The 17782-nt window shown below is 41.9% G+C and overlaps 1 protein-coding gene across 1 annotated transcript; it reads left to right on the top strand.

Annotated features, from left to right (window-relative positions):
* Positions 1–7198: 7198 nt before the first annotated feature.
* On the top strand, positions 7199–11649 carry LOC123400688. The gene is made up of 8 exons (XM_045094662.1): positions 7199–8098; positions 8194–8337; positions 8479–8839; positions 8914–9053; positions 9392–9469; positions 10030–10232; positions 10984–11152; positions 11424–11649. The coding sequence occupies exons 1-4, from the start codon at positions 7199–7201 to the stop codon at positions 8946–8948; spliced, it is 1440 nt and encodes a 479-aa protein (XP_044950597.1). The 3' UTR covers positions 8949–9053; positions 9392–9469; positions 10030–10232; positions 10984–11152; positions 11424–11649.
* Positions 11650–17782: the final 6133 nt, after the last annotated feature.

The following is a 17782-nucleotide window of genomic DNA, read 5'->3' as shown; positions in this document are numbered from 1 at the left end:
AAAATGCGGTCAAAACGGTGGGCATGACCGTTCATAGCTAGGGGTTAAACCTTGCCAAAATTTTGTTGGATCTCTGATTAAATAGACAGTTCTTTACCTAAAAATGATTTTAGAAAAAAAATAATGAGAAAACTATAAGACATCTCTAGTTCAAATTTGACCCGCTTCCTTCTGAATCGGTGACAATTTGTCTTTTTCACTAGAGGTGGATAAAAGCTGTTAACACCCAACCATTTTGTCAAATGTACATTAAATATGGCCTAATATTTTATAAAAATTATTTAGTACAATTTTGAAACAAATATATGGTAGTTCCTTCACAAAAAACTCGGCACTTGAAAAATGGAAAATGAATTTTTATACAAGGAAAATGAAAACTTCCTTAATCAACATTGTTTGTCATTCCAATATGCACCCTTGTGAACAATATGGGATCATTTGAAAAAATATGCCATGGATGTGGCCATAAGATTGATCATTTGGTTTGAAAGCCATGAATCTTCACACACGAGCCCATTTTTGAGAACAATTTTTTTAAAATAATCACCGTATTACAAGTTTATTGTTTTTCCTCGTAACTTGGTCACATATTATGACACAACACAAATGTTTTGCATTTTTTGAATTTTTTTTAATTTGTTATGCCCGTTTTAAAATGCGGTCGAAACGGCGGGCATGACCGTTCATAGATAGGGGTTGAATCTTGCCAAATTTTTGTTGGATCTCTAATTAAATAGATACTTCTTTACGTAAAAATGATTTTAGAAAAAATAATGAGAAAACTATGAGGCACCTCTAGTTCAAATTTGACCCGCTTCCTCCTGAATCGACGGCAATTTGTTTTTTTTCACTAGAGGTGGATAAAAGTTGTTAACACCCAACTATTTTGTCAATTGTACATTAAATATGACCTAATATTTTAGAAAAATGATTTGGTACAATTTTGAAACAAATATATGGTAGGTCGTTCACAAAAAAAGTCATTTCGGGCACTTGAAAAATGGAAAATGAATTTTTCATACAAGGAAAATGAAAATTTCCTTAATCAAGATTGTTTGCCATTCCAATATGCATGCTTCTACACAATATGGGATCATTTGAAAAAACTATGTCATGGATGTGGCCATAAGATTGATCATTTGGCTTGAAAGCCATGAATCATCACACACGATAGCCCATTTCTGAGAACACTTTTTTTAAAATAATCACCGTATTACAAGTTTATTATTTTTCATGGTAACTTGGTCACATATTATGACACAACGCGAAGGTTTTGCATTTTTTGATTTTTTTTTTAATTTGCTATGCCCGTTTCAAAATGCGGTCGAAACGGCGGGCATGACCGTTCATAGATAGGGGTTGAATCTTGCCAAAATTTGGTTGGATCTCTGATTAAATAGATACTTCTTTACCTAAAAAATATTTTAGGAAAAATAATGAGAAAACTATGAGCACCTCTAGTTCAAATTTGACCCGCTTCCTACTGAATCGGCGGCAATTTTTCTTTTTCACTAGAGGTGGATAAAAGCTTTTAACACTCAACCATTTTGTCAATTGTACATTAAATATTGCCTAATATTTTAGAAAAATGACTTGGTACAATTTTGAAACAAATATATGGTAGGTCCTTCACAAAAAAACTCATTTCGGGCACTTGAAAAATGGAATATGAATTTTTCATACAAGGAAAATGAAAACTTCCTTAATCAACATTGTTTGCCATTCCAATATGCACCCTTGTGCACAATATGGGATCATTTGAAAAAATATGCCATGGATGTGGTCATAAGATTGATCATTTGGCTTGAAAGCCATGAATCTCCACACACGATAGCCCATTTCTGATAACACCTTTTTAAAATAATCACTGTATTACAAGTTTATTATTTTTCCTGGTAACTTGGTCACATATTATGACACAACGCGAAGGTTTTGCATTTTTTTAATTTTTTTTAATTTGTTATGCCCGTTTCAAAATGACCCGCTTCGAGGTGAATCACCGAAAATTTGTCTTTTTCACTAGAGGTGGATCAAAAACTTTTAAAACCCAACCATTTCATTAATTGTACATTAAATATGGTCTAATATTTTAGAAAAATGATTTGGTGTTGCGTTGGAGCTCACGGTGAATGGAGCTTCGCCGGGCGTCGTGGTGTTGTGTTGGAGCTCTTGGCATGCCGTTGAGAGCTGCAACAGAGGTTCATGGGGATGTCATCGATGTTGCGTTGAAGCTTTTTCATGATCAGTGCCGTCGTGACATATTGGTGTGATCAAACGATCACCAATGCGCAGATCGGATGGCTGCTAGGTGGATAATTTCTAGACAAAATCATCTGGGTGACTTGTAGCATGTCTTTTTAATCGAGTACAACCAATTTAGAAGGTCATAACGTCATCATAGCCTGTACTTCGTTCTAATTGGTCTACGAACATGTCACACAGATCAAGCATGAGAGACCGTCGGATACTTCGAGATCCAACGGTCCACACCCCTCACCATCTCACCCACCCACCGTGAGCTACTCTTTCTCCCCCGCGCAGCAAACCCTAGCCCATCTCACCCCCGCACACCCCTCCTCCTCCCTTCCAGATCGCCGCCACCTCCTCCCTTCTAGATCGCCAGTCCCCAGTTCCCCACCACCACACCCCGCCTGCGCTCGCGTCTCCCCTCATGTCCTCCTCCCCCTCATGTCCCCTCTCGTCCCCTCCCCTCCACTGCCCGCGACGGGAACTCCCGTCCCCTCCCGTCCCCAGTTCCCCTCTCCCTCCATTCTCACCACCACCACTCCGATCAAATCGGAAGCACCAGGAAGAATGGGAGAAAAAAATCCTGCGGACGAATCACGAGCTCTCTCCCTCTCTCTCCGGATCGGACCCGGCCACGGTGCCTGCTACGGCAACAAAAGTTCTTCCCCAACAGTTGTGCCAGAGATCCTTATGTCGTCTCTTGGGCTTGCGTTGGTTTTTCCCTTGAAGAGGAAAGGGTGATGCAGCACATAAGCAGTAAGTATTTCTCTCAGTTTGAGAACAAAGGTATCAATCCAGTAGGAGAATCTCGTCAAGTCCAGAGTACCTGCGCAAACACAAAATAGCTTGCAGCCAACGCAATAAAGGGGTTGTCAATCCCTTCAAGATTGTTTGCAAAGTGAGATCTGAAGTCGGAAAGTGCAACAAAGTAAAAAAGTGTAAGGCTGAAAATATGGTGTGGAGTAGACCCGGGGGCCTTAGTGTTCACTAGAGGCTTCTCTCAAAATAGCAAATATCACGGTGGGTGAACAAATTACTGTCGAGCAATTGATAGAACCGCGCAATGTCATGACGATATCTAAGGCAATGATCATACATATAGGCATCACGTCCGAGACAAGTAGACAGCCAATGATCATACATATAGGCTATTACTCCACACATCGACCGCTATCCAGCATGCATCTAGTGTATTGAGTTCATGACGAACAGATTAACGCTTTAAGCAAGATGACATGATGTAGAGGGATAATATAAAACCAATGATGAAAACCCCATCTTTTTACCCTTGATGGCAACAACAGAATGCATGCCTCGCTACCCCTTCTATCACTGGGTGAGGTCACCGCACGGTATGAATCCAAAACCAAGCACTTCTCCCATTGCAAGAATCATAGATCTAGTTGGCCACACGAAACCCACAACTCGAAGAGAATTACGAGGATATGAAATCATGCATAAGAGAGATTAGAAGAAACTCAAATAAGATTCATAGATAATCTGATCTTAAATCCACAATTCATCGGATCTCGACAAACACACCGCAAAAGAAGATTACATCGGATAGATCTCCATGAAGATCATGGAGAACTTTGTATTCAAGATCCAAGAGAGAGAAGAAGCCATCTAGTTACTAGCTATGGACCCGTAGGTCTATGATGAACTACTCACGCATCATCGGAGAGGTCATGGTGTTGATGAAGAAGCCCTCCGTGTCCGAATCCCCCTCCGACAGGGCACCAGAACGTGCCCTAGATGGGATCTTGCGGAGACAGATGCTTGCGGCGGCGGAAAAGTACTTTCGATGATCTCCTATTTTTTTGGGATTTTTAGGGAATATATAGGTGCAAAACCTAGGGCAAAGGGGCCTCAGGGAGCCCAGAAGCCTGGTGGCCACGCCCTCCCCCCCTGGCCGCGCCGTGAGGGCATGTGGGGTCCCTGGTGGCCCCCTGCCCTGATTCTCCGGCTCTCCGATCTTTTTCTGTTCCGGAAAAAATCTTTTTGACACTTTCATTCCGTTTGGACTCCGTTCAAAATCCTTCTCTGAAAGGGGTCAAAAACATGGAAAAAATAGGAACTGACACTTGGAAGTGAGTTAATAAGTTAGTTCTAGAAAATAAATAAAAGGCATACAAAACATTTAAAGTTTGACAAGATAATAGCATGAAACCATCAAAAATTATAGATACGTTGGAGACGTATCAAGCATCCCCAAGCTTAACTCCTGCTCGTCCTCCAGTAGGGAAGTGATAAAGAATGAATTTTTGATGTGGAATGCTATCTAGCATAGTTGTCCTTTGCAACTTCTTTCACGCGACATGAATGTTCAGGTCCGTAAGATTCAAAACAAGAGTTTGATATTGACATGAAACCAATAATACTTCAAGCAAACTAGCAAGGTAATCAAGAACTTTCAAAATAACAAGGCCAAGGAAAGTTATCCCTACAAAATCATATAGTCTAGCTATGCTCCATCATCCTCACACAATTAATTTAAATCATGCACAACCCTGGTATTGGCCAAGTAATTGTTTTCGCACTCTTACTTTCTCAAACTTTTTATAACTATCGTGCAATACATGAGCGCGAGCCATGGATATAGCACTATAGGTGGAATAGAGTGTGGTGGTGGTTGTGAGACAAAAAGGAGGAGATGGTCACATTTACTCGTCGTATCAAAAGGCTATGGAGATGCCCATTAATAGATATCAATATGAATCAGTAGGGGTTTCCACACAAAGGATGCAGTAGAGCTATAAGTATGTGAAAGCTCAAAAAGAGAAATAGTGGATGTGCATCCAACTTGCTTGCTCACGAAGACCTAGGGCAATTTTGAGGAAGCCCATCATTGGAATATACAAGCCAAGTTATATAATGAAGATTCCCATTAACATATGGTAGTGATAAAGCAAGAAGCTCTCAATCCTGAAGAACATGGTTCTATTATGAAGCACAAGTGTGGAAAAAGATAGTAGCATTGTCCCTTCTCTCTTTTTCTCTCTTTTTTTATTGGGCACTTGGACCTCTTTTTTCTCTTTCTATTTTTTTATTTGGGCTCTTTTTTTTATTTCCTCACATGGGACAATGCTCCAATAATGATGATCATCACACTTTTATTTACTCACAGCTCAAAGCTTAGAACGATGATGACTCTATAGGAAATGCCTCTGCCAGTTTACCGGGATGTGCAACGATCTAGCATGGCGTATGCCGTTGAAACATCTCGCTAGCTATCTTACGATCATGCAATGGCAATATGAGTGTGACGACACAAGTTATGAGACGGAACGGTGGGAGTTGCATGACAATATATCTTGGAATGGCTATGAAAATGCCATAGTAGATAGGTATGGTGGCTGTTTTGAGGAAGACATATGGTGGGTTTGTGTACCGGCAAAAGTTGCGCGACACTAGAGAGGCTAGCAAAGGTGGAAGGTGAAAGTGCATCTATACCATGGACTCACATTAATCATGAAGAACTCACATACTTGTTGCGAAAGTTTTTATTATTAATCGAAACAAAGTGCTAAACGCATACTCCTAGGGGAAGGGTTGGTAGGTGTTAACCATTGCGCGATCCCGACCTCAACACAAAGGATGACAATCAATAGATCAATTATGCTTCGACTTCCTAACATAGCGGTTCACCATACGTGCATGCTACGGGAATCACTAACTTCAACACAAGTATTTCTAGATTCACAACACATTACTAACATAACTCTTAATATTACCGAATCCACATCTCAAAACTAATTGAGAGGAATCAAGACTTCTCTTTCTACTCAATGCACATGAAGATGGAGGTTTTTGTATCCTCTTTGGGTAACTATCACATTTGGGACTACTTTGATAGCATAAGCCAACTACCAAGTCACGCACCGCCGTGCTCTAAATGATATAAGTGAAGCACATAGAGCAAAAGTATCTAGCTCAAAAGATATAAGTGAAGCACTATGAGCATTCTAGCAAAAATCATGATGAGTGCATGTCTCTCTCTCTCAAAAAGGTGTGCAGCAAGGATGATTGTGACACAACAAAAAGAAAAGAATCCTACAATACAAGACACTCCAAGCAAAACACATATCATGTGGTGAATAAAAATAGAGGTCCAAGTAATGTTACCGATGGATTGAAGACGAAAGAAGGGATGCCTTCCCGGGGCATCCCAAGCTTACGCTTTTTGGTGTCCTTGAATTTGGTTTGGGATGCCTTGGGCATCCCCAAGCTTGAGATCTTTCCACTCCTTATCTCTTTATCCATGAGAACATCACCAAAAACTTGAAAAAACTTCACAACACAAAACTTAAACAGAAACTCGTGATAACATTAGCACAAGAAAACAAACTACCACCTCTTTTTGGTAGTGTAGCAAACTTGAATTCTATCTATATTGGTGTTGGGCTACTGTATTCTCACTTTTCCATGGCTAGTACCCCCGATATTAACCATAGTTTCATCAAAACAAGCAACCAACTCAACAAAAACAAAATATGTCAAAAACAGTCCAGTCTGTAGCAATATGTATACTTCGTATACTTGTGGTACCTCAAAACATCTGAACAATTACGACTGCCTGGGCAAAAGGCATATAAACCAGCAGCAAAAAGAATAAACTCAAAAGCTCTTTCTGAATAAAAATGAAAAATCATCTTGTGAGCGAAAAGTTTCTGTCTTTTTCCAGCAGGATCAAACAACCATTACCAAGACTAATCATAAAGGTTTTGCTTGACTCAAACATAAAAAACACAATCACAACAGAATTATGATGGTGTGGACGCAACAAAACAGAAAGAAAAAAATAAATTGATTGGGTTGCCTCCCAACAAGCGCTATTGTTTGATGCCCTTAGATAGGCATTGATAATTCAATGATGCTCACACAAAAGACAAAAATTATAATAACGTGAAACTATAAAAGATTATAGATACGTTGAATACGTATGAGTGCCATGGATCGCATGTCGTCGCGTCCGGCGAGCCCGCAGCCTGCACACGTCGTCGGGCGGGTCCCAGTCGGCGTCCCCGGTGCACACCCGCCACACGCGCTCGGGGTCGCTGGTGGGGCCGGGTCCGCCTCCATCGTTGGCCGCCGTGGGGCGGGGTCAGCCGCCGCAGCAGCCGCCATGAACAGCGCCGCGCGTGTCGCCTCGCGCGCATCATGGGCGGGCCCGGAGTGGAGGACGCCGGCAACGGCAGCGAGGACGAGGAGTACGAGCTCTCCGGCCCCCGCCCCGAGCAGGCGCTGCGTGGCCGCTCACCCGGGCCCCGTCCGCGCCCTGCGTGCCACCCGCACCTCCTTCTACCACCGGGAGTACGCGCTCCAGCGCCTGCTCGCCAGCCTCGCCGCCAAGAACGTCCAGGACCTCATCCTCTTCAACCGCCCGTGGCCGCTCAACCTGCCGCTCCCCAAAGAAATCCTCAGTTGTGCCTCCCTCACCCGCCTGTACATCGGCGTCTGGCACTTCCCGGACATCACCCCCGGCCACCACCCCGTCTTTCCCAACCTCTGCGAGCTCAGCCTTTTCCACTCCATCATCGAGGACAACAAATTCGAAGCCTTGCTCGCGCACTGCCCCAAGCTGAACATCCTCTCCTTTGCCATCGCTTACAACTGCCCTGCACGCCCCCGCATCAAGTCCAGCAGCCTCCGTGTGGTGTCGGAATGGATATGCAGCTCCGATAAAATCATCGTCGAGGATGCCCCCTGCTTGGAGCGCCTGCCCTTCGAAAGCGTTGCCGTTTTTGAGCGGAGGAGGCCCATCAAAATTGTCCATGTGTCCAGGTTGGAGGTGCTCGGTGTCTTGGACCTCCAGCTCCACACACTTGAGATTGGCGGCACCGTCATCAAGGTAACTGTGTCTTGTAACTTTCTTGATCTGCACTTCAATTCGGTACATGACTGCAACCAAATAATGTTCTCATGTTTAATTTGCCTCAATGGCAGGTTCGGATGACTATGAAAGATAGTGTGATGCTACCAAACTTGAAGATACTGGTTGTCAAGGTGCGATTTTCGCATGACAAGGAGGTCAAGATGCTGCACCCTCTGCTCAGATGCTTTCCTCGTCTGGAGACGCTTCACATCATGGTAGTATTCGTATAATATTGATATATGTTCATCCCAACAGATTAATAATATAGGTATCTGTTCTAGCACTTCTAATTGTACTTGGGTGCAAGTTGAGGATTGATATGCTAGACACTGACATTGTTTTTTACTCAATTCCAGTCCATTCGATCCTCGTCACCTGATAGTGGAGATTGTGCTGAGACCTGGAATTACCCGGGCTCTGCCGACTGCCTCTCTCATCTGAAGAAGTTTGTCCTCCACGGATTCCATGGCCTGGACCGTGAGCAGTTGTTTGTCAGTTACATACTGGAGAAGGGGATAAAGACCTTGGGCATCGTTTACGGTGACAATGATGATGTGCTAGTGAAGAGAGGCCTGGTGCCAGGCTCTGTTGGTGAGGGCAATGCGCCATCTGGTGGAAGTAGCAGCTGTGACAGTGATGATGTGGTAATGGAGGCAGACCCTATCTCATGTTCCGTTGGTGGGGGCAATGCGCCATCAGGTGTAAACAGTGGTAGTGGTATAAGAAGTTGTCTTCTACTTGATTCCCATTTTAATAACTTTGGTGTCTTGATGTGGTGCCATGTGTATCAGTCCAGGATATGTTCCCCATCCCATTCACCGGGTGAGTGCAAACAGTGAAGATTTTGGTTCTGGAATCCATCGGCCCCGATATGGCTGCAGTTGTCGGATTTCTTAGACGCTTACCCTGTGTGGAGAAGCAGTACATCCAGGTGAGTGTTAGCAACTCCAGCAAAAGGAATTGTAAATATGAAGTTATTCAAAGCTGTTTTAATTTTGCTCAATCATATATCTCTCCGGATGCCTAGTTTGGACATATATGGAGATACTGTTAGTTAGTACTGTCGGCAAAGGTTTATATTTTTGCTAAATTTCCCATAATCTTACTAAAACAATCTAGTGATTAAATCTGCATCTAGGACTTTGAAGTAAGCTGAATTCACATATCCAGCAACTGATCATGATGTGATTGGAGATGCCAGCTATGAAGAAATTATTCATTTTATTTTGACGGGAGTGACCGCTATGCTTACTTTGTTCTCTTTTGCAGTCATTTCTTAAGAATATCCCGCAAAATGGCACACCCAACGATCCTATTGACTGCCTTGATCTGCACCTCAGAGAAATAGTAATGAACTACTCCCTCCGTCCCAAAATAACTGTCTTAAGCTTAATACAATTTTGTATTAGAGCTAGTACAAAGTCAAGACAGTTATTTATAAAGAGACGTAAGTTATAAGTTAGTTATAACTTGTAAGTTAGATAATCAGTAGTGATATGCTGGTATAGTTAGATAATCAGTAGTGATATGCTGGTATAGTGATATGCTGGTATAGTTATAACTTGTAAGTTAGATAATCAGTAGTGATATGCTGGTATAGTTAGATAATCAGTAGTGATATGCTGGTATAAGTTAGTTATAACTTGTAACTTGCAAAATAAGGTAGTCCCTTTGATCCATATTAATTGTTGCTGATCACCATGATTCCTGGTATAGTGATATGCTCTTATCTGATCTATTGAGGAGGATTGCGTGTCAGCACTGTGTGGCTTACGGAAGTCTAGTTTCAACTAGCATTTTCCCAGCTCCCTTTCTGAGTTGTTGAATTTTTCTTCTACTTTGATGAGAATCTTTTAATATCGGTGGAATCACTTACAGGTTTGTTTGTTGCTTTGTATGCCCATCAGGTCCATTTGTAAGTTCTTTGTGAATGGTGCTTGCTTTAAAGGATCCGGGGGAGGGGGGAGCGGGTCAGGCGGAGGAGTAGGAGATCGACGAGGAGGAGATCAAGGCCGTCACCACGGGCGCGGGCGCCGACGAAGAGGAGGAGGAGGAGGAGGACGGCGGGGAAGGGGACGAGGAGGAGCCAGAACCCACCGACGACGACGAGGTGAGCGCGGGGGCTGCGAATTTTGGATGGTCGATTTAGAGGGGTTTCTCCATGATAATTAGCTTTGTTCATAGTTGTCTGTAACCTGCTTTTTTGAATTTTGATTTAGAAACGTTTCCGCATCTTTGTCGAAAACAAAACATTTCCACACAATAATAGTAATAATAATAATAATAGAAATAGTAATAGGAGCAGCATCAGTAGTAATAAAGATATTTTTGAGACATTTCTAGGTTCGAATACCTTAGATCTGGTCTGAAATGAAGCTACTGCTTTGAGGAAGTGTCTCCTTTTCATGTGTGACAATGTAATGCAGTACATGTCTAGATGCTTGCAGTCTTTGTATTCTTGTGCAAAATAAAAAGCTTCACAAAGATGGCTGCAGTTCAGGTGAAATGGATGACAGACTGATAATCTCTTTTAGTCCTATCAGTGATAATTAATAGTTGCTCTGTTTCATGCCTAATAAAGAAAAGTAGCACTACATGTTTGTTTTATGCTATCTGAATGTACATTCGCATCGCAAATCCAAAACTTTAAACAGAAAAATCATGTGATGTTGCCGGTCTCTCATGAAGTTTGGATTTATGGGGTCTAAAAATATCTCTTGTTTTGTTTCAGTAATTTGAATGGTTGGATTCACCATTAGTCTTTGCATATCTTTCACTTGACAGAAATTTCACATTTCTTGTAATCTTATGGAGGTAGTTGGATCAAGAGCTATGTTAACTTTCATTTATTTAATACGTAGCATCATTGCCAAAGATGTGGAGGCCTCTTCTGCAGCAGTTGCACCCAGCAGAGGATAGTATTACGTGGACAGGGTGCCTCACCTGTTCGAATTTGTGATCCTTGCCAAAAACTCGAGGAAGCAGCACGCTATGAGTTGAGATATGGACACAAAAATAGAGCCGGGAAAGGTCAATTTATTTCCCTGCGCTTTCTATCAAATTTGTTTCTCATCAAAGGAATTATGATTTGATTGATACTTGATACATCTAAAAGTGGCGAGTCCTACTTGATTAAAAATTAATCTGTTTGTCAGCATTGGACACAATTGCTTTTGTATTATGCAATCTTCCCAACCAGCACACATTAGGGCACTTGTTTACAGTCGAGCTGCAGGGCTACTATTTTGTTTACTATTTTGTTCCCTCATTGGGTACTATTTTGTTCTTATTTTTTGCATAGGTGAAATGTGAAGCCAAGCGTGAAGTCGTGAAGCCTATATGCAAAGAGTAGCATATCATAGTAGACTGTAGTAGGCATATTTGAGTTGTAGCAGTGTAAAGATTGTAATAGACTAATTTAGTGTTTTTTGGACGAATTTTATTTGTTCTATGATCTGTTCAAAATATTGATTTCGTATGTGATTTGTAAACCTATGAAATGGAAACCTCACAAATTGTTTGATAAATTACAAAATTTATGGTGTCGATATGAATTATGAGATCAACATGACATGTGGGATCAATGTGACTAGTGGGACCAGTATAAAATTAAAATGACCAAAAAAGAAAATCAATAGAAAGTAAAAGGCCACAACCCAAAATAAAAAGGCTAAAATGTTGGGGATTATTGGGCCAGGCCCATGCAGCTAAGCAAAATAAAGAGAAAAAACATTAAATGGGCTGGATTAATGGGCTCGGCCCATTTAAAACAACGAATTAGACCGGGCTGATTCTATACCACGTCAACTTGCCATGTCAGATCCGACGTGGCGTGGGCAGATTGCTAGTGACCAAAATAATTTCAATGCTCTCGTTTGGTCATAAAATCCTACGACCAATCCAGCAAAAAGGTCGTTATAGTTCATTAGAGACCCTCAGCTTTCGACCGTTTGTTTTTGGTCGTAACAAGGTCGCAAATGGAAATCAATGACCATTCGGTGACCAATATGAAGGTCGTTAGTTGACATATTTCTTGTAGTGGGCTCACCCCCTTTGAGTCGCCACCAAGGTGTGATGGCTCCTTCACTAAGTCCTTTCATGAGGACATCTGCCGTGACAAAACCACGACAGTCTCGATGTACACTTACACCAAGAGATACTTGATTTTACCCTCTAATTCTTTGTGGACCTTATTAATCTTGGCTGTTTGGGCACCCTATAAGGAAGAAGTCACCTCGGAGTCACATTCCATTATGATGAAGCTTCGTGATAGTGTTGGGAGCCACCAATTAAGTTGTGGAGATAGCCCCAACCTTGTTTGTAAAGGCTTGATCGCCACCTTTAAGGGCACCACTAGTGGACTCACGACATCTAGCATTTTGCGAGGGCGTGAGAAAAATATGGTGGATCTAGTGGCTTCTTGGGGAGCACTTTTCCTTCACAATGCTGCAACAAAGACATGCCTCCGTGAAAGCACATATGCTCCCTTAATGGTTTTGATAATTCATGACAACATACATTGTCTCTTGGACTAACACTTTTACCTAACATAATTCCGGTATAGTCCACAGAGAGCATTGGCCAAAGGATTGTGAGGAGAAGCCCCTTGATGCAAGGAAAGGAATAGGATTAGCTCAAGCTTCAAGCAAAAGGACTCTACATTTTACATTTGTGACAAATCACTTTTGAATCCATAGGAAATCCAATACTATTAAAAGGGGGTGAGGTATTATGATGAATTGGTTGCTCAAGTGCTTAGAGATAGCCACCAAAAATATTCAATCATTTCTCCCACAAATGTCTGTGTCCCAAGCCAAACCAGCAAAATCGGTGCCACCAACTTCTTCCACTCAACCCTACCGATTTTCCGATAGACATATCCTTTGCTAAACCCTAATCTCTTGGTACAACCATGTTTCAAATCAGTGCCACCGAAAGCATGTGACCAACTTTTTGTTGAGATAATTCCAACAATTGGAATTTCTAATATTGGAATTGGTCTTACTCAGATTTGGAAACTCCTCTAGGTCATCGTATCGGTACCACTGAGATTTCTATATCGGTCTCACCGAGAATTCAAAAGTTTCCACATTTAGTGCAACTCGATACCATCGAGATTCATTTCGGTGTCACCGAGTTCGGAAATAATGTTTTAGTGTTTGGATTTTGGGGGGTGCCTATACATACCCCTCCACCTCCTCTCATTCGCACATGAAGCACTCAGAACACACTAACACTTGCCAGATCCATTTTTGTGAGAGAGAGCCACCTACTCATCTGTTGAGATCAAGATATTCCAATCCAACAGTTTGAAACTTGATCTCTAGCCTCCCCAAGTTACTTTTCACAAAATCAGTCTCTCCTACCCATGCCAAATATGTGAGAGAGTGATTGAGTGTTGAGGAAGCTATCTTTTGATGCACAAGAGCAAAGAGTTCATCGTTCTACCGCATCTATTACCTTTTGAAGGGTGGTGCCTCCAAGATTTGTTAGGTGTCACTTGTGAGCCTCCTACTTTGTGTTGTTGAGTTGAGCCAAGAAGTTTGTAAGGGCAACGAGATTGCCTACTTCATGAAGATCTACCGTGCGTGAGGCCAGTCCTGTGTGGAAGTAAGCCATGGTGGAATAGACAAGGCCGCTTCTTCATGGACCCCTTGTGGGTGGAGCCCTCCATGGACTCTCGCAGCCATTACCCTCTGTGAGTTGAAGTATCCACTAACGTGGACGTACGATAGAATCACCTATCGGAACGACACCAAAAATCGTCGTGTCTTCTTTGCGTTTGATATTCCTAAACTCTACTCCCTAATTACATGTGCAAAGTCTTTACTTTCCGCTACCATATTTGTTGACTAGCATGTGGAGGTTGCACTATACTTGTTAGAATGGTTAAAATCTGCCAACCATTAAAATTGGAAAAAGGCTAGGGTTTTAATTTTGTGCAAGTAGTCTATTCACCCCCCTCTAGACACCTTTTCTATCGATCCAAGAGTTGGTATGAGAGCTAGGTCTCCATAACTTTGGTTTAATCTCCTTTGGAGGAAGATGGATGTGCCTAGTTTGGGGAATATTAGTTGTAGATTCTGTGTTCTTGATGGGGAGTATTATAGACAATGGAAAGATGAAATGCTTGATATATTTGATGAATACCATTTGCACAAGTATGTTGAATATCGCTATGCGCCTCCCATTGATCCCTTGCATACTTCTCATGATAAAGAACTTGATATGCTTGGTAATCTTAAAACTGTAAATCTAATCATTAGAGGACTACCAAGAAATGTGCTTAATCAAATGCAGAATTTTTAGTGTGCTCGTACTTTGTTGAAAAACTTAGAGGAAAGATACCCAAACTATTCCCTGAAAAATATTAATATCATTTTCCATAAGTACATTGCCTTTCACAAAATGAAGCCAAGTGATCCTAATTTTAATAAATGTCTATTTGATCTTCATGACATCATTCGTGCTAAAGGAGATTTTATTACCATTAACAATGTCATTGTTGAAGCCATTCACATGCATAAACATGAACATTGTCATAGTCAAAATTATGATAAAGTTCTTGATTCTGATGACGATGATATTCCATCTGTCGATGACAATGTGGAGCATGGATACTACGATGAAGATGAGGAGTTTGACATTAAGTATGAGAAGACCATGAGGAACCTTAGTCTTATGGCGAACCTTAGAGATTACATGGCCAGAGGAAAAGAGTAGATACTTGACAGTGGATGCACCGGTCACATGACCCGAGATAAAGACATGTTCCATGAGATCACACCAAACCGTGGACCTCGAAGGTATGTGACTTTTGGGGACAACTCCAAGGGTAAGGTAATTGGTCTTGGTAAGGTGGCCATATCTCATGATAGCTCCATTCTAAATGTCATGCTTGTTGAATACCTTGGCTACAATCTTCTTTCTGTATCTATACTAGCAGACTTTGGTTTCAATGTGCTATTTACAAAATTTGACTGCCAAGTGTTTCGTAGCGACAATCATAACATGGTCTTTACTGGTTTTTGCAAAGGCGATCTATACATTGTCGATTTCACTAAAAAATCCAAACACTGTACATGTCTTATTGCAAAGTCTTCTAAAGGGTGGTTATGGCATAGAAGTCTAGGACATGTTGGTATGCATAACCTTTGACAGGCTTATCAAATGCGATCATATTCTTGGTGTTAAAGATGTTATATTTGACAAAGATAGACTTTTTAGTACTTGTCAAGAAGGAAAGCAAGTCGGTGGAAGTCATCCCGTGAAGAACATCATGACTACCAGAAGGCCACTCGAGCTGCTTCACATGGATCTCTTTGGTCCCAATGCTTACAAGAGCCTCGGTGCAAATTGTTATGGTTTAGTCATTATTGATGATTTTTCTCGATTTACATGGGTATTCTTTCTTGATGATAACTCGGAGGTGCAAAAGATCTTCAAGAACTTCGCTCAAAAAGCTCAAAATCAATTTGAAGTGAAGATCAAGAAAGTTTAGAGCGACAACGGAGCGGAGTTCAAGAGCACAAATGTGGATACTTTTCTTGACGAAGAAGGTATCTCACATGAGTTCTCGGTGACGTACACACCTCAACAAAATGGAGTTGTTGATAGGAAGAACCGAACTCTCATAGAGATGGCCAAAACGATGCTTGACGAATACAGGACGCCAAGACACTTTTGGGCAGAAGCCGTGGAAAGAGCTTGTCACGCCATAAACCGACTCTACTTACACAAGCTTCTCGGTAAAAAGGCATACACGCTACAAACCGGTAACAAACCCCAAGTTGGATACTTTTGAGTATTCGACTCTAAGTGCTACATTATTGTTAAGCATCATGGATCTAAATTCTCTCCTAAATCTCATGAAGATTTCCTACTTGGTTACTGATAACCCACAAGTGTAGGGGATCGCAACAGTTTTCGAGGGTAGAGTATTCAACCCAAATTTATTGATTTGACACAAGGGGAAGCGAAAGAATATTCTCAAGTATTAGCAGTTGAATTTGTCAATTTGAACCACACCTGAAAGATTAGTGTCTACAAGCAAAGTATCAGTAGCAAAGTGGTATGATAGCAACGGTGTCAGAAAAGGATCTGTTGACGACAGATTATTCCTACCTTGTTGTATCAATGGCGCCAGTAAATAGCACATTGACATCGAAGTATTCTTGAGAATAATGCTTCCCCGGCTACGGCTCCAGAAAAGTCTTGCAACAGGTAACAACAAAGTAGCAAGTAAAAGCAGTAGTGACAGCAGAAGCAAGAAACATCAGTAGTGACATCAACAACAAGTACCAGTAGTAGTGACAGCAGCAGCAACAAAGTAACGTAACAAGGACGAGTAGTAAAAGACTCGTAGGCAGTGGATCGGTGATGGATGAGTATGCCGGATGTAATTCATCATGTAACAGCTATAACACGGAGATATACGTAACTAGCTCCCGTTTGTCAATCTAATGTAGGCATGTATTCCGTATGTAGTCATACGTGCTTCGGGAAAAGAACTTGCATGACATCTATTGTGCATCCCTCCCGTGGCAGCGGGGTCCTAATGGAAACTACGGGATATTAAGGTTCTACTTTTAATAAAGAACCGGACCAACGCATTAACACTTGGTGAATACATGAACTCCTCATACTATGGTCATCTCCGGGAGTGGTTCCGGCTATTGTCACTCCGGGGTTGCCGGGTCATAACACAAAGTAGGTGACTACAACTTGCAAGATAGGATCTAAAACACACATATATTGGCGACAACATAATAGGTTCAGATCTGAAATCATGGCACTCAGGCCCTAGTGACAAACATTAAGCATGGCAAAGTAGTAGCAACATCAATCTCAGAACATAGTGGATACTAGGGATCAATCCCCGTCAAAACTAACTCGATTACATGATAGATCTCATCCAACTCATCACCGTCCAGCAAGCCTACGATGCGATTACTCACGAACGGTAAAGAGCATCATGGAATTGTCGATGGAGGAAGGTTGATGATGACGTTGGCGACGATTTCCCCTCTCCGGAGCCCAGAACGGACTCCAGATCTGCCCTCTAGATGAAGAACGGGAGGTGGCGGCGCCTCCATATCGTAAAACGCAACGAATCCTTCTCCCTGATTTTTTTCTAGGCGAGACGGAATAAATATAGCTGAGTTTGGAGGCGGTGGCGCCACGTGGGCCCCACAAGCCCTCACGGCGCGGTCAGGGGGGTGGCCGCGGCCCCTGGGCTTGTGGCCCACTCGCACACTCCCTCCGGTGGATCTTTGCGCAGATATTTTTCATTAGTTCCAGAAAAATTCTCCGTAAATTTTCAGGTCATTCCGAGAACTTTTATTTCTGTACAAAAACAACACCATGGCAATTCTGCTGAAAACAACGTTAGTCCGGGTTAGTTCCATTCAAATCATGCAAATTAGAGTCCAAATCAATGGCAAAAGAGTTCGGAAAATTAGATACGACGGAGACGTATCAACTCCCCCAAGCTTAAAGCCTTGCTTGTCCTCAAGCAATTCAGTTGACAAACTGAAAGAGACAAAAGAAAAACTTTGATGAACTCTATTTTATCTTGTTGTTGCAACTATGTCTAACTCATAACCAGAATTTCAGCAAGATCACAAACAAACCACATAAGCAAATGACATCTAGGTCTCA

This window comes from Hordeum vulgare, chromosome 1H (genome assembly GCF_904849725.1).
Source record: "Hordeum vulgare subsp. vulgare chromosome 1H, MorexV3_pseudomolecules_assembly, whole genome shotgun sequence".
Classification (NCBI taxonomy): domain Eukaryota; kingdom Viridiplantae; phylum Streptophyta; class Magnoliopsida; order Poales; family Poaceae; genus Hordeum; species Hordeum vulgare.
The sequence above is the reverse complement of the archived record's forward strand: the minus strand, read 5'-3'. Positions and strand labels throughout refer to the sequence as shown.